Source organism: Oryx dammah, unplaced genomic scaffold, assembly GCF_014754425.2.
Source record: "Oryx dammah isolate SB20612 unplaced genomic scaffold, SCBI_Odam_1.1 HiC_scaffold_18, whole genome shotgun sequence".
NCBI classification, from domain to species: Eukaryota; Metazoa; Chordata; class Mammalia; order Artiodactyla; family Bovidae; genus Oryx; species Oryx dammah.
Window position 1 is genome coordinate 30,984,291 of NW_024070202.1, and position 25,041 is coordinate 31,009,331.

General features: G+C 39.9%; 1 protein-coding gene across 1 annotated transcript in view; it reads left to right on the top strand.

Annotated features, from left to right (window-relative positions):
• Window positions 1-25,041, top strand: part of DNAH11 (dynein axonemal heavy chain 11) — a 360,125-nt gene that overhangs the window by 141,538 nt on the left and 193,546 nt on the right. Inside the window, exons 37-44 of the mRNA XM_040260639.1 lie at window positions 825-917; window positions 2,196-2,390; window positions 3,220-3,297; window positions 5,979-6,115; window positions 8,618-8,768; window positions 9,241-9,389; window positions 20,783-20,933; window positions 24,449-24,580. Coding sequence (XP_040116573.1) covers window positions 825-917; window positions 2,196-2,390; window positions 3,220-3,297; window positions 5,979-6,115; window positions 8,618-8,768; window positions 9,241-9,389; window positions 20,783-20,933; window positions 24,449-24,580 — 1,086 coding nt within the window. The remainder of the gene's footprint in view (window positions 1-824; window positions 918-2,195; window positions 2,391-3,219; window positions 3,298-5,978; window positions 6,116-8,617; window positions 8,769-9,240; window positions 9,390-20,782; window positions 20,934-24,448; window positions 24,581-25,041) is intronic.

Below are 25,041 nucleotides of genomic sequence, written 5' to 3' on the forward strand. Positions count from 1 at the left end.
CTACTATGTATAAAATAGGTAACTAATAAGGACCTGCCGTATGTTGTTGTCATTTAATTGCTAAGTCATGTCCAACTCTTTGTGACCCCATGGAGAGTAGCTCACCAGGCTCCTCTGTCCATGGGATTTTCCACTGGAGTGAGTTGCTATTTCCTTCTCCAGAGGATCTTCCCCACACAGGGATCAAACCTGTGTCTTCTGCACTGCAGGTGGATTCTTTACCACTGAGCCACCAAAAAAGTATACACAAGAAACTCTACTCAATATTCTGTAGTGATCTATATGGGAAAATAATCTTAAAAAGAGTAGATACATGTATACATATAATTGACTCATTCTGCTGTATGCTTGAAACCAACACAACATTGTAAATCAACTGTAGTCCAATAAATTTTTTTGTAGAGAGAGAGTAAAGAGGGAGATTAGAGATCCAGGGCCAGGAGGAGATAGAATAGCAGGGCTCCAGGTGGACAAGAGGAGCGTGCTTGTGGTTGGAGGTAAAACATGGGAGTAATTGTACCCCTGAGTTGGCAAGTTTATTGAGAGAACAGAGGGAGGCAGGCAGGCGGAGCCTTGGGCAAATACTGCAACTAAACACCATGGAAAGAAGAGATTTGCTGACAGAGACAGAGAATCAGGCAAAAGAAACAGGACAGTGAAGGGACATGATTTTTTAAATTTCAAGGGGGGGAGAAAAATATTACTTTACATTGTCAAGATACGTGTGTAAGTGAATTTGTTTAGCCTTAAGCGCTTCCTTCTGGAATGGAAATCTGAGTCCCTCATAAAATTTTTGAAAGAATGTATTTGTGTTTTGATTTTAGGATCATTATGATTGGGGACTTCGTGCTATTAAATCTGTCTTGGTTGTAGCTGGCTCTCTGAAACGAGGAGATAAAAATAGACCTGAAGATCAGGTATTGCAGTGCTACTATGATTTTGTTGAGTGAATAACTAAATGGCTTCATACAAAGAGAAGTGTATGTATGGATGGTGGGTTATGCATATCAAAACTTTAAAAAAGGATCACATCTATTTTTAATACAGGATATTTTAAGGACTGACATCTCTTACGTTATACAAGACCACACATATTTTTGAGTAAAAGGATATGAATATATGAAAGAAAACGTGATTTTATAAGTGCTTTTGAAACATCAGCTGCAAAAAATATTTGGACAGTCGTAAATAATTCAGTAATCACTGTTTGATTTTCTCTGAGGAGCATTTAGAAAATCTGATTGAGTTGGGATATTAATCCTAAAAATGTCAATGAAGACATAATCTAATGGAAGAAAGTATGTTCATTTCCTGGGATGGACAGGAAGAAAGCAACAGGAAGGATGCTTGCCCGACACCAATGAAATACTTAACCGGTTATTTAGAGAAACAAGGGATGTTCCAGTCTCCTTCATGGGGAAAAACAATAACATCCACATTGTGCGCTTTTCTCTATTAAACAAGTAGTGAGAGTAATTGATATACAGCCTTTGTGTAGATGCAGTATGGCTTGCAATTTTGAAAAAAGGTCTATTCCTTTGAGTTTCTTTTCATGTTAAGGGATATTTATCATGTGAATTTCTACTTCTTTTTTTCCAAACTTTCTCTTCCTCTCAGTCACAATTCATGATTGGGTCAAGATTGTCATTTTTTTTTTGTTTTCTTGCAATTTCTTGCTATATTTTTATTTTTGTTGGGACACTTACCTCTGTGTGTGAAAGTCATCCTCATGTTCAAATTACTGCTTTTAATATATAAAGCCTTCTTTGGTTTTCAACCAATACAGAAGAAAAACCCAAGCTAAAAATGGGTGGAATTTATCATTCTGAGATTTTCAGAGTATTTTGAATAAAATAATCTGATGGGACTGGTGAATTTATATCCTGGAGTTTGAGGATTACAGAGAGAAGCACCTCAGACCTTGTCTTAAGATCCGGACATTGTCAAGGAAGGGACAGGGCCCTTTGGCTGGCTTTAGTCTGAGGTTACCCATGGTATCAGCAGAGTTCTCTCGTGTTCTGATATATGACCTTTTAAGCAGTTACCCTCCCTGTAGATAGAATGCCATTCTAATAGAGAACAGGATCTATCTCATGACGTAGATATGAAAATTAAAAATAACATCTTTAGTTGTTGATGTGCTTTTAGACCGTGTATCAGCTTTTTTATGAAAAGTTTTCTGTCTTCCTTTCTAGGTACTCATGAGAGCATTAAGGGACTTCAATATGCCTAAAATAGTGACTGATGACACCTCTGTGTTTTTGGGCCTCATTGGTGACCTGTTTCCATCCCTGGATGTGCCCCGGAGGAGAGCATCCCACTTTGAACAGATGGTCAGGCAGTCCACTGTGGAGCTCCGCCTGCAGCCTGAGGAAAGCTTCATCCTCAAGGTAAAAGGAGGGTTCCCTTGTCATGGCAGCCCTTGGGATATTCAGTGCCCATAACTGCAGTGACATGATACTCAGCCAAAACATCACCTTACATATTCCACTGACCTTAAGATGCTCTTGATACACACTTTACAGCATTCTAATGTGGAAGTCTTTACTAAAGTAAATATAAATATCATCCCATTTGTGAGGTGAACATATACAGATATGATTAAGTCATGGTTTTCAATATGAACAGACTTTTCATTAGTTTATAAAACTCCTTGCTGATGTGCAGCAAAAATTAATTTTGCTATCTTTTCTCTCCATCTTAAAGGGTGGAAGTAATGAAATCATTAGCACATGTTTGTAAGCGGGGAGAAATGTCCATATGTATGACATCATCTGACTTCTCAAAGGCTTGTGCATATGCTTGCTCATTTGGGATATAGTGAATATACATGAGTGTCAAAATACATAAAGGGCATCTGTTTTAGATGCTTTGGAGGATATGTGATTAGTTACAGATGATATTGGCCATATACTATTTCTGGTCACAGTTCATGAGTGTTACTGATTTTCAGACTCACTCCTGCCATGTACCAAGTACTTCTGTACTTCACTTCTGCCTGTGCCCGTGACTCATTAACTAATGGTTGTTCTTCATTCTCATCCCCATATTCTGCATTGGGACATCTGGGAGAAACTATACTTTGCACTTGTTATCTCTGAATTTTCCCTGAATATAATGCCGCTGGTGGGGTCTGGCTTGAGTTGTAAGGAAAGAACTGGGCAAAAATGGATAGATTTTTTTTTTAAGGAAACTAGTGTCTGGTTGTTTGGTCTGTAGGTTGTTCAGCTTGAGGAGCTGTTGGCTGTGCGACACTCTGTCTTCGTCGTTGGAAATGCAGGCACAGGGAAGAGTAAGGTATGGTAAACACCTGTGAGCTTTGAACAAAACTGGCGTAAGAGTGGGACCTACATTCATTCCTACTTGAGAGTTCCTCTCAGTGAATTTGCTCATAATTTGAGGTTAGCATCTGAGACTCTCTGATCAATTGACACTCTTTTTCTTGATAATGAGGACAAGGAGAGAGGAATTAGAACACTGCACTCAAGGAAAGTAAATGAAGGAAGACCGGGCTTTCCAGTGAGATGGCATCCTATTCACACTTTGAGATGTATGCCCTCCTGTCTTATGCATCTTCCAGTAATATACCTGAATTCTTTTATCCAAAGTGAACATATTGAGAGACTCTAGAATAAGATACCCAGATTACAAGATTGGTTTTGCCCTACCCACATTTGTCAAAACTATTTTCTGATATTTTCCAAGTTACCCTAGTTTCTTTGTCCCATATCACTGAGAAAAGCCCAAATATTTTTCTTCAGTATCACTCTCTATAGGGCCAAAGCAGAACTTGAAAAGCAATGGAGAAGCAAAAGCTGCATTTTTGAGGCACCTGTTACGTGCTGTGCTGGGTACACGATGTGTGATTTGCTCTGTACAATGATGAGCGTCCACAGCTGTTATTATCCCCATTTTTAGTTCACTGCTTGATTTTGTTTGGTCTTACTGACGGTCCTGGAAACATACTTTTCTTGCTTGGCAGACGGTACAGGCAGAACTGCATGTGTTTTAATTGAGGGTGCTTGGGTAGAAACATATTTAGTAACCGGTGACTAAAAATAAGTATAGTGCGCACAGGAGACTTCAGGGCGTGGATGTCTACAGAACTTGCCAGTGTTTAGATCAGACTCAAAGTGTACACTTGTAGAGGGAGGCCCGGTATAGGGCTTTTTTCTAGTGAAAAATGTAATAATGGAAATATTAAAGTAGATAACTAACTGATAGACCTGTAATTATTTTGTTAGAGTAAGTTTCAGATATGGGCTATGGTGAGAGGAAGGATAAAATTAAATTCTATCATTTTCAGTAGATTAATGGTTTCTAAAAATAGAAGCTTAATATTCCTAAGACATTCAATTTCTTTCATCCAGGCTTCGCTGATTCTGTTTCTGTTCTATTCAACCTTTACTTAAGCTGATAGAACTAGAGCACCAAAGCTTGGGGCCATATTATTTAGCAACATAGTATTCTGAAGTATTTGGCAATTGTTTGTCAGTCCTTTAAACCCCTGTGAGGACATAAGGATGATAATATCTAAAATAAAAGCCATGGCTTTTCAGAGAAAGCAAAAAGGATAGTTGAGTCGATACTTGGGTTAAGGCATCAGTTCATTAAACAGATATGTATTAAGTGCAGATTTTATTTTCTTTGTCTCCAAAATCACTGTGGACAGTTACTGCAGCCATGAAATTAGAAGAGGCTTGCTCCTTGGAAGGAACACTATGACAAACCTAGGCATATTAAAAAGCAGAGACATCAGTTTGCCAACAAAGGTCCATATAGTCAAAGCTATGGTTTTTCCAATAGTCATGTATGGATGTGAGAGTTGGACCATAAAGGCTGAGCACCGAAGAATTGATCCTTTTGAACTGTGGTGTTAGAGAAGACTCGAGAGTCCTTTGGACTGCAAGGAGAGCCAGCCAGTCCATCCTAAAGAAAATCAACCCTGAATATTCATTGAAAAGACTGAAATGCTGAAGCTAAAGCTTCACTACTTTGACCACCTGATACAGAGAGCCGACTCACTGGAAAAGGCCCTGATGCTGGGAATGATTGAAGGCTGGAGGAGAAGGGGACGACAGAGGATGGGGAAGTTGGATGGCATGACTGAGTCAATGGACATGAGTTTGAGCAAACTCCAGGAGATAGTGAAGGACAGGAAAGCCTGGCATACTGTAGACCATGGGGTCGAAAAGAGTCGGACACTGAGCGACTGAACAGCAAAACGGCATTAAGCATTTATTCTGTGAATTCCTAGCCTCAACGCTTCTTTTCCTTGATTACCTAGATCAGAGTTTCTCAGCTTCAGCACCATTGACATTTGGATCTGCTAAGTCTTTGTCTTGGGGGCCGGCTTGTCATTGCAGAATACTGAGCAACATCCCTGGCCTCTGCCCACAAGATGCCTAGCAGCAGGTCCTCCTCCCTCAGGTCAAGAGAGTCTCCTGTTGAGAACTTACTGCTCTAGGTCACCAGTTCTCACAGTACAGCTAGACAAACATCATAGGCATCACCTCGGACCTTGTTAGAACTCAAATCAGTCCTACCTGAGACCTACTAAATTAGAAACTCTGAGACTGGGTCTGTTAGTCTGTTTTAATACCTTTTATGCACTTTGGATGCAGGCTAAATTCTAAGAACCATCTAAATAATATAGGCAGAGTAGATGTTAACATCATGCACAGGAATAACATATACAGGCCTTTACTCTGCACACCTGGTTAAAAATCTCAGTTGGTGGTGACTTTCTCTAGTCTACACTGTTGAAAGAATCAGGTGAACTGATCCTCAGGGATTGTAGGATTAAAGTTTTCAAGATGGGAATGAAAATATACACATGTAAATGTTTTCCTATACTCAGTGCACTCAGAATATATAGGAACATATAATGCATAAGGAAAACCCTTCAGAAACATTTTGCTTTTCATTTGGCTTACATTAGTATTAGTTTTCTTAGCTTTTTTCCTTTTCTCCCCTAGATTTTGAGAACATTAAACCGAACATATGTTAACATGAAACAGAAACCCATTTGGAATGACTTAAACCCCAAAGCTGTGACAACAGATGAACTCTTCGGTTTCATACATCATGCTACTCGAGAATGGAAAGACGGCAAGTAGTATTTCCCCTTTAGAAGTGCTAAAAAAATTTTTTTTTTAATCCAGAAAATCATTTCTTAGTTCAAGCCAATTTTAGTCATGGCTGTAGATTTAATGTTTATGGGTTGGCATTATTGGAAATAGAGCAGCTCACAACAGCATTTATAACCTATAAATTAAACCCAGATTTGAATAAGCGGTTGATTAGCATTCAGCAGGTTCATGCACAAAGCTGTGTATTTTATCCCCCATTATTTATGTCAATGCTCCCTGTAAACCGGAAAAGTCACCACAAATGCTTCAAGAAGTATTTATGCAGTACCTGATACAAGACACTGACTAAGTTCCAAAGTCCTTGGAACATGTTTCTTGTCATGAAACCATTTTTGCAGACAAGCAGATTCCTTTGTTTTGTTAAGATAAGTTCTTACATTCTCATTTCCATAAATGCACTAACCTTGTCATCATCCTTGAGTTCTTTCCCACCGTACATTCAACCTCACAGCAAATTCTATAGGCTTTACCTTTAACGTGTGTGTTGCATTCCAGTACTTCTCACCTCTGCAGCTTCTACATGAGTTCAGACCACCAACAGTGGGTCACACCTCATGGGTCTCCAAGAAGCTCATTTTCCATGCAGTAGACAGAGGCTCTTCAAAATGTTACTTCTCTGCTTGAAGTTTCCAGTGTGTTTCATCAGCATTAGGATCCAGCCTTTATCCAAAGCCTACAGGGTTCTCTGTGATGGAGTCCCCCTTCCCCATCTCTGACCTCATTTCTTGTTCTCTGCCTTTTACTTGCACATATGCTCAGGCCTCCTTGCTCTTGCGCCAAATTGCCAAGCATCTTCCCATCATGGGCCTTTGCACTTGGTGTCCCCACTGTCTGCAGCCGTGGAGATGCTGGCATGGCTTGCTCCCTTACATTACTAGAATGTCGGGTCACATATCGCATCAAGGAAGACTTTCCTGAAGACCCTACCAAAGAAGCCGACTTCATCATTATCCTTCCGAATATGTACACACTGCTTCCTTAATTGTGGGACGATCAAAATGTACTCTCTTAAGCTTTCTAGCTTTTTTTTTAAGACTCTGGCAGGAAGTGAATAATAATTTGTTTATCCTGAAAATATGTGGAAGCCTTTCAAATCATTGTCCATTAGAAACGTCGCTGACATTTTTGTGAATTATGATGGCAGGTTCTGTTTTGACTGTCACTTTTTTTTGCACAAGATACTTCACAGGAAACAAAACCTTCCACATACGTGCCTCAATACAGTTATTTTTTTCCACTGTAGTATTATATACTTGAGTTTTGAACACTCAGAAGCTATTAAATATGCCATGTAACATACATAGCAAGAAAGACTATAAATTTAAAATGTTTTATCTTTACATCTTGTGAGATAATAAAGTCTTTCAATGCCAATGAATGAATTTCTCTAAGAAATATATTACATTTCTGAATAGTTTATAATCTCTCTTAAATAATGTTATAGAAAAACTGATAAAGGTGGAATAAGCTAATATTTGGCTCAAAATAGATACTGAATATATGTGCATGAAAAAAAAAGGATACTGTTTTCACTTGTATAACTTCTGAGTTTCATGTACATCACCTGCTGTCAGTCAGTCAGTCAGTTCAGTCGCTCAGTCATATCCAACTTTTTGCGACCCCATGAACCGCAGCTCGCCAGGCCTCCCTGTCCATCACCAACTCCCGGAGTTCACTCAAACTCATGTCCATCGAGTCAGTGATGCCATCCTGCCATCTCATCCTCTATCGTCCCCTTCTCCTCCTGCCCTCAATCTTTACCAACATCAGGGTCTTTTCAAATGAGTCAACTCTTTGCGTGAGGTGGCCAAAGTATTGGAGTTTCAGCTTTAGCATCAGTCCTTCCAAAGAACACCCAGGACTGATCTCCTTTAGGATGGACTGGTTGGATCTCCTTGCAGTCCAAGGGACTTTTAAGAGTCTTCTCCAACACCACAGTTCAAAAGTATCAGTTCTTCTGCACTCAGCTTTCTTTATAGTCCAACTCTCACATCCATACATGACTACTGGAAAAACCATAGCCTTGACTAGACGGACCTTTGTTGGCAAAGTAACGTCTCTGCTTTTTAATATGCTCTCTAGGTTGGTCATAACTTTCCTTCCAAGGAGTAAGCGTCTTTTAATTTCATGGCTGCAGTCACCATCTGCAGTGATTTTAGAGCCCCCCAAAATAAAGTCTGACACTGTTTCCACTGTTTCCCCATCTATTTGCCATCTCCACAAATATTCTTCAAGGAATGCGCTTTATTTGATCTTTGGGGTTGCTTAGTATGAGATGTTAAGCAGCCTTCTCATGGAAGTGAAACTTGCCCAGTGATCTCGAGAGCCCAGGTATGGTTCAAAAAGCATTGCTGTTTGCCCACCTGAATAAGGTGCAAACTTACTTACTGAATAAAAGAACTTCCAATACAATTAACACAAATTTATTTTAGAAATGAACAGCAATCAACCCCATTGTCCATTAGGATTGTTTACTCTCAACTTACAGGTCTGTTTTCATCCATTCTGCGAGAACAAGCAAATCTTAGGCATGATGGACCAAAATGGATAGTCCTGGATGGTGATATCGATCCCATGTGGATTGAATCACTAAACACTGTCATGGATGATAACAAGGTGAACTGAGATACTGTTTATCATAAAATGCAGGTCTGAGATCTTTATACTTGCATGAGTTTCAATAGGACAATTTAAAATTGTGATATTTCAGATTCTAAATAAAGTTTATTTTTTATGGTATTCAGGCCTTTTCATGTAATCAACTGTTAAAACAAAAGTCTTAAATTTAGATAATTACCATAGTTGTTTAAAAGTTGGCATGAGTAAGTGCATGTTGATGAGTTTGTTCCTAGGGGTCAGTGAGCTCCCCTGGGGATGAACTGATATCTTTATTCAGACTGCCTTTCTAATGCGGGCAGTGATCATTTCTAACTTGGGCACTGAGCTCATATGTAGCCTTTGGCACTTCTCCTCGAGGTGGGGGCGGGGGGGGGGAAGGTGGAGGACTTCTTGCTGTTATGAAAAGTTAGCAGCCTTGCCTTTGCTCCCTAATGAGACGGCCGCTTCTGTGCTGTGCTGCTCTGTCCAGGTGCTGACATTGGCCAGCAATGAGCGTGTAGCTCTGACTCCCTCCATGAAGCTGCTCTTTGAGATTCATCACTTGAGGACTGCAACCCCAGCTACTGTTTCCAGAGCTGGTATTCTATATGTGAACCCACAAGATTTAGGCTGGAATCCGTGAGTATGGCTTTTTTTTTTTTTTAATTGTGGTAAAATATACATAATGTCAAATTTACCATTTTAACCGTTTTTAAGTATAGAGTTCAATGGCATTGAGTACATTCACATGGTAGTACAACCATCATCACCATTAGTCTCCAGAACCTTTTTCATCTTCCCAAAATGAAACCCCACAGTCACTAAACAGTATTCCTCCCAGCATCCCCAGCTCCTTTCTACTATCTCTATGAATTTGAATACTCTAGGTACTTCTTATAAATTGAATCATATAATAATTGTCTTTTTGTGATGGGCTTATTTCACTTAGTAAAATGTCTTCAAAGTTTGTTAATGTTACAGCAGGTGCCAGAATTTCCTTTCTTTTTAAGGCTGAATGGAATATATACCCAATGGAATATATATCTATATATATATCTCATACTGTTCATCCATTCATCCTTCTGTAGACACTAGGGCTGCTTCAGCCTTCTGACTCTTGCAAATAATGCTTCTGTGAACATGGGCATAATCGCTTTGAGTCCCAGCCTTCAGTTGTTTTTGATATATACCCACACAAGCAGAATGGCTAGAGATCATACAGCAAGTCTATTTCAGATTTTTTGACGTACTGCTATACTATCTTCCACTATGGCTGCACCATTTTACATTCCCGTCAGTAGCCCACTGGAGTTCCACTTTCTGCATGACCCCACCACCACTTGTTTTCTCTATATTCTATAGTAGAAACATCCTAACAGGTGTGAAATGGAATCTCATTCCAATTTTGACTCATTTCTCTAATGATTAATCATGTTGAACATCTTTTCATGCGTTCATTGGCCATTTGTATATTTTCTTCAGAGATGTGACCATTTCAGCCCTTTGCTTGTTTTTTAATCTAACTGTTGGGGGTTTTTGTTGTTTTGTGAACTTTTTATTAATCTTCATAGAATCATTCAACTTCAGCTTCTTTGGCATTAGTATTTGGGGCATAGAGTTGAATCACTGTGATATGGCTCATAGTTTCATTGAGTTAGACAAGGCTGTGGTCCATGTGATCAGTTTGGTTACTTTTCTGTGACTGTGGTTTTCATTCTGTTTGCCCTCTGATGGATGAGGATAAGAGGCTTATGGAAGCTTCCTGATGAAAGAAACTGACTGTGGGGGAAACTGGGTCTTGTTCTGATGGGCAGGGCCATGCTCAGTTCAGTTTAGTCACTCAGTCGTGTCAGACTGTTTGCAACCCCATGGCCTGCACCACGCCTCCCTGTCCATCACCAACTCCTGGAGTTTACCCAAACTCATGTCCATTGAGTTGGTGATACCATTCAACCACCTCATCCTCTGTCATCCATTTCTCCTCCCACTTTCAATCTTTCCCAGCATCAGGATCTTTTCAAATGAGTCAGTTCTTCTCATCAGGTGGCCAAAATATTGGCGTTTCAGCTTCAACATCAGTCCTTCCAATGAACACCCACGACGGATCTCCTTTAGGATGGACTGGTTGGATCTCCTTGCAGTCCAAGGGACTCTCAAGAGTCTTCTCCAACACCACAGTTCAAAAGCATCAATTCTTCAGCACTCAGCTTTCTTTATAGTCCAACTCTCACATCCACACATGACTGCTGCAAAAACCATAGCCTGGACTAGATAGACCTTTGTTGGCAAAGTAACGTCTCTGCTTTTTAATATGCTATCTAGGTTGGTCATAACTTTCCTTCCAAGGAGTAAGCATCTTTTAATTTCATGGCAGTAGACACCATCTGCAGTGATTTTGGAGCCCCCCCCACAAATAAAGTCAGCCACTGTTTCCCCATCTATTTCCCATGAAGTGATGGGACCAGATGCCATGATCTTCGTTTTCTGAATGTTGAGCTTTAAGCCAACTTTTTCACTCTCCTCTTTCACTTTCATCAAGAGGCTCTTTAGTTCTTCTTCACTTTCTGCCATAAGGGTGGTGTCATCTGGATATCTCAGGTTATTGCTATTTCTCCCAGCAATCTTGAGTCCAGCTTGTGCTTCATCCAGCCTGGCGTTTCTCATGATGTACTCTGCATAGAAGTTAAATAAGCAGGGTGACAATATACAGCCTTGACGTACTCCTTTTCCTATTTGGAACCAGTCTGTTGTTCCATGTCCAGTTCTAACTGTTGCTTCCTGACCTGCAAACAGATTTCTCAGGAGGCGGGTCAGGTGGTCTGATATTTCCATCTTTTGAAGACTTTTCCACAGTTTGTGGTGATCCATATAGTCAAAGGCTTTGGCATAGTCAGTAAAGCAGAAATAGATGTTTTTCTGGAACTCTCTTGCTTTTTTGATGATCCAGCGGATGTTGGCAGTTTGAACTCTCATTCTTCTGCCTTTTCTAAATCCAGCTTGAACATCTGGAAGTTCATAGTTCACATATTGTTGAAGCCTGGCTTGGAGAATTTTGAGCATTTCTTTACTAGTGTGTGAGATGAGTGCAATTGTGTGGTAGTCTGAGCATTCTTTGGTATTGCCTTTCTTTGGAACGGGAATGATAACTGACCTTTTCCAGTCCTATGGCCACTGCTGAGTTTTCCAAATTTGTTGGCATATCAAGTGCAGCACTTTCACAGCATCATCTTTCAGGATTTGAAATAGCTCAACTGGAATTCCATCACCTCCTCTAGCTTTGTTTGTAGTGATGCTTTCTAAGGCCCACTTGACTTCACATTCCAGGATGTCTGACTCTAGGTGAGTGATCACACCATCATGATTATCTGGGTCGTGATAATCTTTTTGTATAGTTCTTCCTGCCTCTTCTTAATATCTTCTGCTTCTGTTAGGTCCATTTCCTGTCCTTTATTGAGCCCATCCTTGCATGAAATGATCCCTTGGTATCTCTAATTTTCTTGAAGAGATCTCTATTCTTTCTCATTCTATTATTTTCCTCTATTTCTTTGCATTGATCAGTGAGGAAGACTTTCTTATCTCTCCTTGCTATTCTTTGGAACTCTGCATTCAAATGGGTATGTCTTTCCTTTTCTTTGCTTTTTGCTTCTCTTCTTTTCTCAGCTATTTGTAAGGCCTCCTCAGACAGCCATTTTGCTTTCTTGCATTTCTTTTTCTTGGGGATGGTCTTGATCCCTGTCTCCTGTACAATGTCATGAACCTCCATCCATAGTTCATCAGGCACTCTGTCTTATCAGATCTAGTCCCTTAAATCTATTTCTTACTTCCATTGTATAATTGTAAGGAATTTGATTTAGGTCATACCTGAATGGTCTAGTGGTTTTTTCTACTTTCTTCAATTTAAATCTGAATTTTGCAATAAGGAGTTCATGATCTGAGCCACAGTCAGTTCCTGGTCTTGTTTTTGCTGATTGTATGGAGCTTCTCCACCTTTGGCTGCAAAGAAGATAATCAGTCTGATTTCAGTGTTGACCATCTGTTGACCATTTCATGTGTAGAGTCTTCTCTTGTGTTGTTGGAAGAGGGTGTTTGGGCCATGCTCAGTAAATCTTTAATCCTATTTTCTGTTGATGGGCGGGGCTGTGTTCCCTCTGTGTTGTTTGGCCTGAGGCCAAGCTGTTGACCCACACCTCCACCAGAGACTCCTGAACACTCACAGGCAAGTCTGACTCAGTCTGTTGTGGGGACACTGGTCCTTTCTTCTGGTGCGTACAAGGTTTTGTTTCTACCCTCCAAGAGTCTGTTTCCCTAGTCCTGTGGAAGTTCTGTAATCCAGTCCCACTGGCCTCCAAAGTCAAATTCCCTGGGGATTCTCCATCCCCTTTGCTGGATCCCCATGTTGGAAAATCTGTTGTTGGTCCAAGAACTTTCTTAACAGTGTGAGAATTTCTTTGGTATACTTGTTCTGCAGTTTGTGGGTCGTCTGCTCAGCACCTCTATAGCAAAGACCCTGATACTTGGAAAGATTGAAGGCAGGAGGAGAAGGGGAGACAGAGGATGAGATGGTTGGATGTCATCACCAACTTGATGGACATGAGTTTGAGCAAGCTTCGGGAGTTGGTGATGGACAGGGAAGCTCAGCGTGCTGTAGTCCATGGCGTCACAAAGCGTCAGACATGACTGAGCAACTGAACTGAACTATTAATCTTAGATGTTAAAAAAAGCTAAAATTGTATTTGACTATTTGAAGAAAATATTAGTGATTAAATTTAGTGCTAATTAATTAGGCTACTCTAAAATAAGTTAACATCTTTACGCAGTTGTGATTTTTAGTTGAGCATTACCTTGTTCATGCCTTGCACATGTAAAAACATACATTTGTTGACTAAGTGAATAAATAATAAAAGCTCACTTGGAGCACTTAGGTGTCAGTATATCATTTAGTGAGCATATATGTGTGTGTATACATATATATATATATATAAAATATGCATATGTGAACAGCAGTGATGCTTTGATTTAGAACAAGTTAATTGTGCCCACTTGCTTACTTTTCAGATGCTGACACTTCTCATCATTTATTCTGGTGGTCCCTTGTTACGTTCTCTCATATTCCCACTCTGTGCTGTGGAAACACCTACGCTCTGCACGTGAACAGTGCTGGTGATGGCATGCTTCTTGTGTCGGTTATCTTCTCTTTACCCTCCACCCTGCTCTGTGCACTCAGTGGCTGTCCTGTGTGGACCACATCAGTACGTTCCTTGCCCTTTGGCTTCTGGTTGGTTTGGCCAGTGGGGAGTGCTGGCAGGAAATGAGGGGGAGAAAGGAGAGTAAGGTCTCTTCATTCCTCCGCCTCCCTCTCCGGCTCCCTCCCCGTAGGACTACAACAGGATGACTGCCCTTCATCAGTATGCATGCGTGTTCAGTTGTGTCCAACTCTTAGCGACCCTATAGACTGTAGCCCACCAGGCCCCTCTGCCCGTGGGATCCTCCAGGCAAGAATATTAGAGTGGGTTGCCATGCCTTCCTGCAGGGGATCTTCCCAACCCACGGATGGCACCGGTGTCCCCTGCATCTCCTGCGTTGCCGGCGGATTCTTTACCCACTGAGCCACCTGAGAAGCTCCTCTTAAATCTCTCCATGAGATTCTTTACTTCCAGGTTCTGGTAGCCCTTTCCTTTCCCAATAGTCCTTTTATTGATCCTTCTCTATTATCCTGACTCAAGGATGACTTCTGTTCCTGCCAGATTCCTGACTCACGGATGACTTCTGTTCCTGCCAGACTCCTGACTCACGCACTTCTCCAGGCTACTTTTCTGTGTACTGATTTGTTCACTGAAAGTCTCATCCTCTGACTCAGCAGTCAAGTAGAGCCATACCCAGGTTTCTGTGAAGCTAGGGGAAGGACTGATTTTTTAAAGTCTGAGATGGAGAGTTTCTTGGACTGAAAGCTGCTTTCTCCAGCTAGGATTTTTGACTGGCTCCTCCGACATTTCTGTTGACTGGGGGCTAGATGAAGGAGAATCTCCAGTGTCCCTTGACCTCCCCACGCAGAGAGCAGAGGTAGTCCTGGTACCCCATTTCATTCATGAGACCCCTCACCCCCACTGGTGTGGTCGGATTTCAGTAGTAAATCTCACAGTTCCCAAGGTTTCTGTAATTATCTCAGTAACATACAGAGTTTGTGCTAACAGAGGCTCTCTAAATCCCCAGTTAAAGAAGGACTTTCATCTAGTAAGTCAGAGATCATAGCATGGCAGAAGAGTCACCTGATTTGCATTCTTGAGAAAGTTAAACCCCTCTTTACCATTAGATTTTGTTTTAATGAAGGTTTGGTTCTAATTAAATCAATGGGTGGATTTTCATTTTCCTTTGTGTGACTAAAGGGTCCGTCCAGGCCATTATCCATAATAGTGGGCATCTTCTGTACAGGATATTTTTACATTTTTACCTCCTACTGCCAGAAAGTTTCAGTGTACTAAGAAAAAGTGACTATTTCAATTGGGAAGGATATTATCGGACCATACTATTGGATACTTTGTTACCTTACTTTAATGTCATAATGTTAAAAAATGTGATAGCTTTACATTTATTGACTCATTTTATCTGTAATTATCTCTGAGATCAATATAATCATTAATGTAATTTCCAAAACCAGTACCTAAGGTCTCAGTTTCCCCCCAACTTTTTAATTTGAAAGTGTTAAAAAATATTTAAAAAGTTTAAAAGGTGGTAGGTAGTACATTGTATAACCATGCAGTCTTTTCCTACAGTTATCAATTTTTACAAGTTTACCCAATTTACTTTATCTTTGGCTGTACATATACACTCCCTCTCAAAGGCAGAGAGAGACATAAATTGTCTACTTTTATTTTTGCTGAATTATCTGAAAGTGAGTTGGAGACATTGACAGTTCCTCCCTAAGAACTAGAGTGTTTCCTACATGAACATTCCAATAAACATACCGAAGAAACTAATCTTTGTTATAATATTATCAAAACAGTGATTTTTCAAAATTTCCCAGCTACTCTGGGGATTTCCTCTGTGGCTTTTTTTTTTTTAAATCCAACATCAAAACAAGGACCATGCATCTCACTTACTTATCTCTGTTTTCTCCTTTAATCTAGACTATCTCTCCACCTTTTTCTTTCATGATGTTTAGAGTTTTGAAGAGAAGAAGCCACATATTTCAAAGACTGATATTTGCAAAGTGATTGCAAAATTGGTCCACCTTTCTGTCTCTGTATTAATATTAAGTGACATTTTTTTAGTTAAAAAACTATTTCTATTCTTCCTTTCTACTCGTTTTCCTCACTTCCTCTCTCCCTCTTTTTCTTCTCTTCCCCCCTCTCTCTTTTTCTTCTCTTCCACCTTCCTTTTTCTTTTGGGGGAGTGTCATTTTCTATTTGTGGGTTCTTTTTTCTCTTAGTTCAGTGGATTATGAATCATTGCCGACAGTATTCTTTTGCATGCTCAATTTGTCCTAAATTTTGCCAGCAGGAGCACCTTCCATGTTCTTTTATATTTGCTTTCTAGCTGAGCCAGATGCTTCTGGCTCATCTCAGACTTTCCTTCCCCTACACTCCATTCAGCCATTACTCTATGGAGCCAGAAGTTGTCTAAGGAGTAATATTTAGAATCCAAGATACGATGCTAGACTGCTCATTGCCACTGGTATGTCATTACTTCTAGAACCTTTAGTATCCAGAGTTAGGAAATATATTTTCTTAATTCATATGTGGAAACTGATAAGATATTTTGGATAGAGGAGATTATGAAACACTACATTCCAACTAAGGAATAAATAGAATACTCTTATTACTTAACCTGCTAAGAACATTTTTTGTTAAAATTCACTGAGCTATTTAAATGCATAATTTTATGTCTGCATTTTACAGATAAGTCAAACAACATCCTTAAAATCGTATCAGTAAGTGACTACCTGAATCAAATACTATTTTAATTGAGTTCTAAGTAAGTTTACTGAAAGACTACATCTGTTGAGATCTTGAGAGAAATTAGAAGTAAATTTCTGAAAATTATCATCAGTGAGAATTTTTCCTAATAGAGAGGAATAAAATGCACAGAAAAACAGAGAATAATTAAATTCATTTATAATTATGTAAAGTGAGCATAACTGAAAATGAGATCTACCAAACTGTGTATTGCATAGCTTGTACATAATGATAGGAAAAGGCAGGAATAGTTCTGAAATTTTGTCTGATCCCTGGAAGATAACTTTTGGGAGCCACACCTTCAGATCATACTTTTCCCTCTATTACTTTAATTGAAAATGTTTCTTTTAAAAACTTGATTTTTTTTAAAGTATGGTTGATTTATAGTGTTGTGTTAGTTTCAGGTGTACAGCAAAGTGATTCATTACACACACATATATATAATAGTTTGTTTCTGCGAGCCCCAAACATCCCTCCCAGTCTCTTTCCCCCTTGGCAAGCAGTCCGTTCTCTGTGTCTGTGAGTCTATTTCTGTTTCATAGATAAGTTCACTTGTGTCCTGTTTTAGAGTCCACATGTAAGTGATATCATATGATATTTGTCTTTATTTTCTGATTTACTTCACTTAGTATAATAATCTCTAAGGTCCATCCATGTTGCTGCAAATGGCATCCTTTCTTTTTTTTTTTTAACAGTTAAGTACTGTTCATTGTGTGTGTGTATATTCACACACTGCATCTTCTTTATCCATTCCTCTGTGGATGAATGTTTAGCTTGTTTCCATTTCTTGTCTGTTGTGAATCATGCTGTTGTGAACATAGGGGTGCATGTATTTTTTTTCAAGTTTAGTGTTTTCCTGGCATATGCCCAGGAGTGGGATTGATGGATCATATGGCAATTCTGTTTTTAGTTTTTTTGAGGAACCTCCATATTATTTTTCATAGTGGTTGAACCCATTTGCATTCCCACCAATAATGTAGAAAGATTCCCTTTTCTTCATATCCTTGCCAACATCTGCTATTTGTAGACTTTTTAATGATGGCCATTGTGACTGGTGTGAGGTGGTACTTCATTGTACTTCTGATTTGCATTTCTCTAATAGTTTAGTTGTCTCATTCACTCACCTACATTGGATGAGCTTATTGTCTTCTATCCCTATAATCCCATCCTTTTATCTCTGGATTCTGTTTGTATGTGTAAACATACAGATTCAGAAGTCATCAATGTACACTGCTGATCTGTAGGTCCTTTTCAACTTCTGCTATTTTCTAGGCCACCATGAATGATAGAAAACCAAAATCTTGCCATGAGGGGCAAACTATAGAGAGCTCTGAATTCCTATTGTGCTGTATGATGGGATCCCAATGCCAGACTTAGAGTAATAAATAAAAATCTTCAGAAGCCTGAAAACTTTGGCTGCCTTTATAGTTTCTCAGCTACAGAGCTGTAGACTTTCTGTGTCCTATAAGAGTGATGTACCTATAAGACTTCTGGAGAAGGAGGAGGTGCAACACAGTTGCCTATATGGAACAGATTTGCAAGCACCAGGAGCCAAAGATTCTCTGTAAGTGACCTAGACATTAGCATTAAGGTGATGCATTAAGGCCTCTGTTGCATTAAGGCAGCTATTTCCTGAGGCAGGGGCAGTGATGTGGGTGAACCCATATGTAGGTAAGGAATAAATATATGATGTTTTACTTGTATGTTGTATGGTAGCAGTGTGTTTCATTTGGCCATATTCAAATCTACAGCATCTTTTAAAAATCATGAGAAAATTTTGCATGAAATAGGGTAGAAGGAATTGCCAATAGTACAGACCTATAGCTTCAGTTTTTCCATTGCTGAAGATAATTTGCTGCCTTTTAATGTTTACTAAATTTAGCAGTAATTTATACATAGTATTTTCAACTGTCCATATTTAACAATATAGACCCTTTTTTTCTTCCAGTGCTATATGCTGTGGTTGACTGCTAGCAGAGGTCATTTTGTTTCCTTTTTTGTTTGTTTGCCTCCAATCAGTTTCAACTCTTACCACATCTCCTGGTTTGACTGAATTCACTTTCTTTTTTGTGGACATAATTTGTACAACAGCATCATTTGCTCTTGGGCCTGATGGGCTTTCCCTTTGAGACTTTGGCTACTGCCAGTGAGGGTTAATAAAGTAGCCATTACCTAAGTGCAAAGCCCATTTCCCCCTTCTGTGGCTTTGTTGAGGCTGCAGCTCCTAGTTAGCCCTGCACAGCCTTCTGCCGCCACAGAGACCAAAGACAGAGGTGGGGAGTTGGGGCAGAATTTCTTAAACCCAACAGAGCACTGCCTGCCCTGCAGGACACTACTGCCTTTAGGAGATGCGCAGAGAGGCAAAGCCAGGATCTGAACCCAGTTCTCCCAGTTACACCAGCTCTGTGCTAATGAGTAGCATTAATTGGAAATTTGTTATATGTCAGTTATTAATCTAAGCACTTAATACATGAGAACTCATTTGTTCCTCAGAGCAACCCTAGGAAAAGCATGTCATCATCATCTCCATTGCCAGTTAAGAAACTAGAGGCACAGAGACGTTAACTAACCTGCCCAAGAAAACAGAGTTAAAGGATGGATAAAGATCTGGGCAGTCTGACTTAGAGCTCCATCTCCCTAAATAATCCCTGCCCCTCGCACCCCACCAAAAATAGCTCTGGATACTGGGATACTGAGACTTCAGTTCTGCCAGAGGGTGTAGAATAAAAAGAGTAGCTAAGGGTAGGTGTGGCCTTCATTCTGAGTACCTAGCAACCGTATTCCATTATTCCACTGTTCTGTGGCACCCGCTGGATGCAACTCGGAGAGCACCAGAAGTGACCTTTCAGTTACCATCATGCAACTGAACTTCAGCTGAAAATCAGTCCTCTTTGACCTGAAAAAGTTGTAATAGTTGATAGTTCATAAATCTAGCAATAGTGTATAGATAGTTGAATATTTAATAAAACTCCATCATGAAGCTTTATGATTATCAGAGAGAGCCTTTGCTGGGATAATCATTTTGCCTTAATTTCTTTTGATATTAAAAATATGCAATCTGATTTGCTTAAAACCAGGTGTAGCTGTCATTGATCTGGTTGCACAGTCTCTGGTGGCAGCTACATGGATTTGTGATCACTGTTTCTTGTTTGATGAGAACTCTTTGAGCAGTTATTTTTCATGTCATATTATACGGTTTCTTTCTAGAGATGGCTGTGGGTGCAACCAAGTCATGTTTCATTTTATTGACCAACATTATTTTATTAATATGTTAGAAATATGCATGTAAGTGGTAACATTTTATAAGCTCCAGTTTATACACCTGTACCCAAGGGTGAGGTTCCATTTTAGAGCCACCTCTTGGCTTCCCAGGCGATGCTTGTGATAAAGATTCTGTCTGCCAAGCAGAAGATGAGGGTTTGATTCCTGGGGCAGGAAGATCCCCTAGAGTAGGAAATGGCACCCCACTGCATTATTCTTGCCTGGAAAATTTCCGTGGGCAGAGAAGCCCGGTGGCCTACAATCCATGGGGCTGTGGACAGTTGGACGCAACTGAGCACACACACACAGGAACCACATTGTCAGCTATCAGGTCAGAGTTACATTCAGTCCAGTGAACAGGAAGGACTTGGAAATGGTCCCTATGAAATTTTCGCCTTTTTATTTGTAACTGATTTTTCATTACTAAAAAATCGACACCAATTTTAATCAAGAAAAACCCCAAGCTGTTTTCATAAATAAAGCCTACCCTCTGAAAATAGTTTCAGTGCTCTAGGAAATGACAAACTATACTTCCTTATAAATGCTCGGTAATGGCCTACTTATCCTCTATTATGTTGGGTTTCTAAGTGCTGTTAGTAGTTTCTTTTACATTCTTTTCATTTGGGTAAAAATGGCCATTAAAACAAGTGTATAAAGGGTCATTTTAAAATATTTGCCATTTGAGAAATAGAATGAACCCACTCAACATGTCCCTGAAGTATTGGACCAAGCTGTGTTGAAGGGGGAAGCTTTTGAGTACGTGAATTTCTACTTTTCAAGCCTGGTGCTCAATAAAAGCCTTTCTGTGTTCTTTTTCAGGTATGTGGCCAGTTGGATAGACAGAAGGCGGCATCAGTCAGAAAAGGCCAATTTAACGATTCTTTTTGATAAATACGTTCCTGCCTGCTTGGAAAAGCTGAGAACAAGCTTTAAAACCATCACTTCAATTCCAGAGAGCAGCCTGGTGCAGGTTCGTCTTGGGTCACTCTGTTTCACATAACTAGTCCTGATTTGGTTTGATCAAAAAAGAAGTTCTTGCTTGTTCAACATCATGGAGTGGTTTCTGGAAAGGTTAGGTTGCTCCACACCCCCCCAGCCCCCATGTTCCCCTGTGCGTTTGGCAACCCTCTGTTACATGCCTGTCACATGCCTTGACCATTCGGGTTTGTGGTCGGTTTCTCTCACTCGACTGTGAACTAGAGGACTGGAACCACCTTTTATCATTTGTATATCTCCAGAGATTTCCATAATGCCAAGCACTAGTAGGCGCCAGATATATCATTGAATCATTGTGTTTCTCCCAAATATATTTGCATGAAATAAGAACAGGGTTGTAACAGCTTCATTTATTTTTCTGTTTCCTAAGCAGCTGGCCCAGAGAAGATGCTCAGTGTGTTTTTTGAAAACTGTAAATTCATGCAATTAAAGATTCTGACCAGTGAGTAAGAGAAAGCTACTGCATATCACCTGAACAACCAACCCCTACCCCACCTGGCCTGGCAGACCTCCCATTCTTTCCTCTCTTTCTTTACTCTTCCCTCCCCAGAATAGTCCTCAAGTCAGGTCAGTCCAGATAAAGAGTTCATAATATTTCAGGGATAGGTTTTTTTCTGATCCTTATTGTCAGACAGCTGGTAAGAGTGAAGAGTATGTATGATACATTGTCATGACAGCAAATGAAGATAATGCATGGCACACAGAAATGAAGGTTGTGATCTTAATCTCAGTGTGAGGAAGAATGATCCCCCAGCCTTTACGAGTATAAAACTTCAGGAAAGGCTTACAATTAGAAACCTTTATTTGTTTCTCTTTAGGAGCAAAATTGGTTTTGAAGTACTTTGTTACTGTGAAGTTACTATGGTACAGAATTTGTTTGACGCTAAATTAGAAAGTCACAAGCATAATAAGAGAAAGTTCAGGTTTTTGGATAATTTGCACACCAATTAAGTAAACGATAGTCTTCACCAGTAATTATCTGAGGTATAATTTATTTCTGAAAGCAGGTCTGAATTTATTCATAATGAATTAATTATGTGGTTAGCCTAATTAGACTTCCTCTGGTGTAATACTTGCAAAAAGCAAGTATCGTGTTCTTTCTCAAGTTGACTTGTATATTTGTGTTTCTCTGTGGTGTGAACTTTTTCATTTAAGAGTAGTGTGAAAATAGATCAGTAGGAATTAATATGATTTTTGCTCTCACTTCCTCTTTTTGTAGTATTCAGAAATGGCATTTTATCCTTAACTCCTTTCTGGCTGCTATTGCATAAGGTCATCTCTTTGCTGTGATTGCTTATAAGGAAAAAAATTAAAGACAAAAATGAGTGTACAAGAGAATTGCTTAAAGAGATTATTTTTTATTGTAATTGAGTTGAGGAGGGCATGGCAACCTACTCCAGTGTTCTTGCCTGGAGGATCCCCATGGACAGAGGAGCCTGGCAGAGTTTCCCTGGTGGCTCAGGTGGTAAAGAATCTGTGCACTGCAGGAGACCCAGGTTCGATCCCTAGGTCAGGAAGATCCCCTGGAGAAGGAAATGGCAACCCACTCCAGTATTCTTGCCTGGAGAATTCCATGGACGGAGGAGTCTGGCAGGCTACAGTCCATGGGGTCACAAACAGTTGGACATGACTGAGCAATTAACACATACACACACCCTGTGCTATACATCAGGACCTTGTTGTTTATCCATTCTACATATACTAGCTTGCATCAGCTAACCCTAAACTCCAATCTATCCCTCCTACTGCACCCCCGCCTTGGCAACAAGTCTGTCCCCTATGCCCACGAATCTGTCTCCACTTCATAGATAAGTTCATGTGTGTAGTATTTTAGATTCCACCTGTAAGTGATACCATATATTTGCCTTTCTTTGTCTAACTTCACTTAGTACAATAATCTCTAGGTCCATCCATGTAGTTGTAAATGGTATTATTTCATTCTTTTAAAAGGCCACTTTAAGAAATTAACGTACTATGTTTTCCAGTATATGAAACTTTCTTGCTTTGCATTTGTTGAGGTGTTTTAACTGTTTCAGAATATACACCAAGGTGTGATTATATTATTTGCTGGTGCAGAGCTTAAAATGTTTTCCAAGTACTGTGTTTGGGAGAAAATAGAAAAATCGAATGAGTTATTAGCGTGTTCAGATCAGTGGATGGTATCATTTTGACACCTTTCAGTCTTTTTCATTTTGATCTTAACAGTTGCTTAGACCAACATGCCTTCTACTCAGGAATAGCAAAGTCTCAGGGTTTTACATGATTTTTCTTGACAACAAATTGGTGAATTTTATTTGATTAGAAGATTATTTTAAAGTAGCAAACATGGCACAATATAAAATAATGGAAATCAAGAGAGAGCTTGAGAAAATGACAGGTTGTAAAGCAACTAGCCTCCAATAAAGGTTTTTTTTTCTCCTAACGAAAATGTGACAGGTGCTTAACTAATTAAATTTTCAGAAACACTTCCAAATTACGCCAGGACCAATTTCCCATATTACCATTTTCCCTGCCTCTCAGGACTGGGAGGGAGAGGCACACACATGACTTGCTTTGTTGCAGCTTTCCCTGCTGTGTGCGTGATATTGAGAAACGTCTACCACTGCCTCCGAAAACGGGGGGAAGGGTCTCATGAGTTTTGAGGGTCTGTGACAGTGTTAGTTCATGACAACCATTTTTGTGCTAGCTAAAAAACATGTTCATTATGGTTATTATTTTCACGTGAGAAAGGCCTTAGCAGCAGCCACGTTCCCTTTGTTACTGACCTCGTTGCCCTGGACATGGAGCGATCAGACCAATGGAGCCCTTTCACACGGAGGATCTGAAGAGCAAGTTCCTGAATAGTATTTCTTCCAGAGTTAGATTTAGTCTCACGTCCAAAAAATGCCACAAGCTAAGGGCAGCCAGTCTGACTTTCTAAATTTATGACAACAGGTGGGGGAAACAGCTGCCAGAGAATGAAGGGAAAGTGTGTTATCTAAATGTCTACTCGAGGGCAGAAGTTACACATCCCTTCCACCTCGTGCCTTCGTTCCCAGTGATGTTGTAGGGCAACACATGCTGGAGAGAAAAATGCCTTTAGTTTGTTTTTGAGTGAGAATGTGGGTTATAGAGTCCTGTGTATAGAATGACTCACTACTTATTAAAAAAAAAAAAAGACAGCACAGTTGTATCCCCCTTGTTTTTTTTTTTTTAATGTGTATCTCTCTTTGTTATAGTGATTATTAATTGAAGAATTTATGATAATAGGATTTTTTTGATAGTTTGTTGTTACGTAGAAGATAAGTTTGGTTGAAAGTGGCCAAGGGGTTCCACTGCCAACTCAGGAACCCAAGGCAGTCATTTATGTGTCTCCCAGGATAGCACATTACAGAGCTGGGAAAAATCATAAAATCTCTTAAGGGTACATAGGATTTATTCCTAAGTCCTGTCACTGTTATTAAAAAGAAAAAATGTTGCCCTGAAAGAATGGCTTTTTCTTTTCTTTAGACTATTTGTACTCTTCTGGAATGTTTATTGACTCCTGAAAATGTACCTTCTGACAGCCCAAAGGAAGTTTATGAAGTCTATTTTGTCTTTGCTTGTATCTGGGCGTTCGGAGGCACTCTGCTACAAGATCAGGTATGTGTAGAAATAGTTTACAGAACCAGTTTTATTTGGAGAAATATATTATTATATCTTGATCCCTGTGAGTTTGGGGGTTTGGGGTATGTAATTATCATAAAGCTACCCTACTAGCCCTATTCACTTCTAAGCTTGTACATTGTCAGGCAAGCTCATTCAGGCTGGCGGTGCTTTCCTTGGCTGACAAGGCCAGGTCCATAGTCTTCGACCAGATCTCTCTTCTGAGCTCAAGGTTCCATGTCAACACCAGCAGTGTCTCAGTGTGCCCGAAACAGGGTGCTTCATCTGCCCCTCACCTGTCTGTGCTCTTCCTCTTCCACCTTTTCCTCAGTGATACATTTCTCCCAGTTGCTCTGGTTAAGAGCCTGGGAGACATCATTCTTACATCTACATCCTGTGGGCATCAGCTCCTTTCAGATAGAAAGTAGCTGGCACGCCTGTCCCCTTGTCTCTATCCC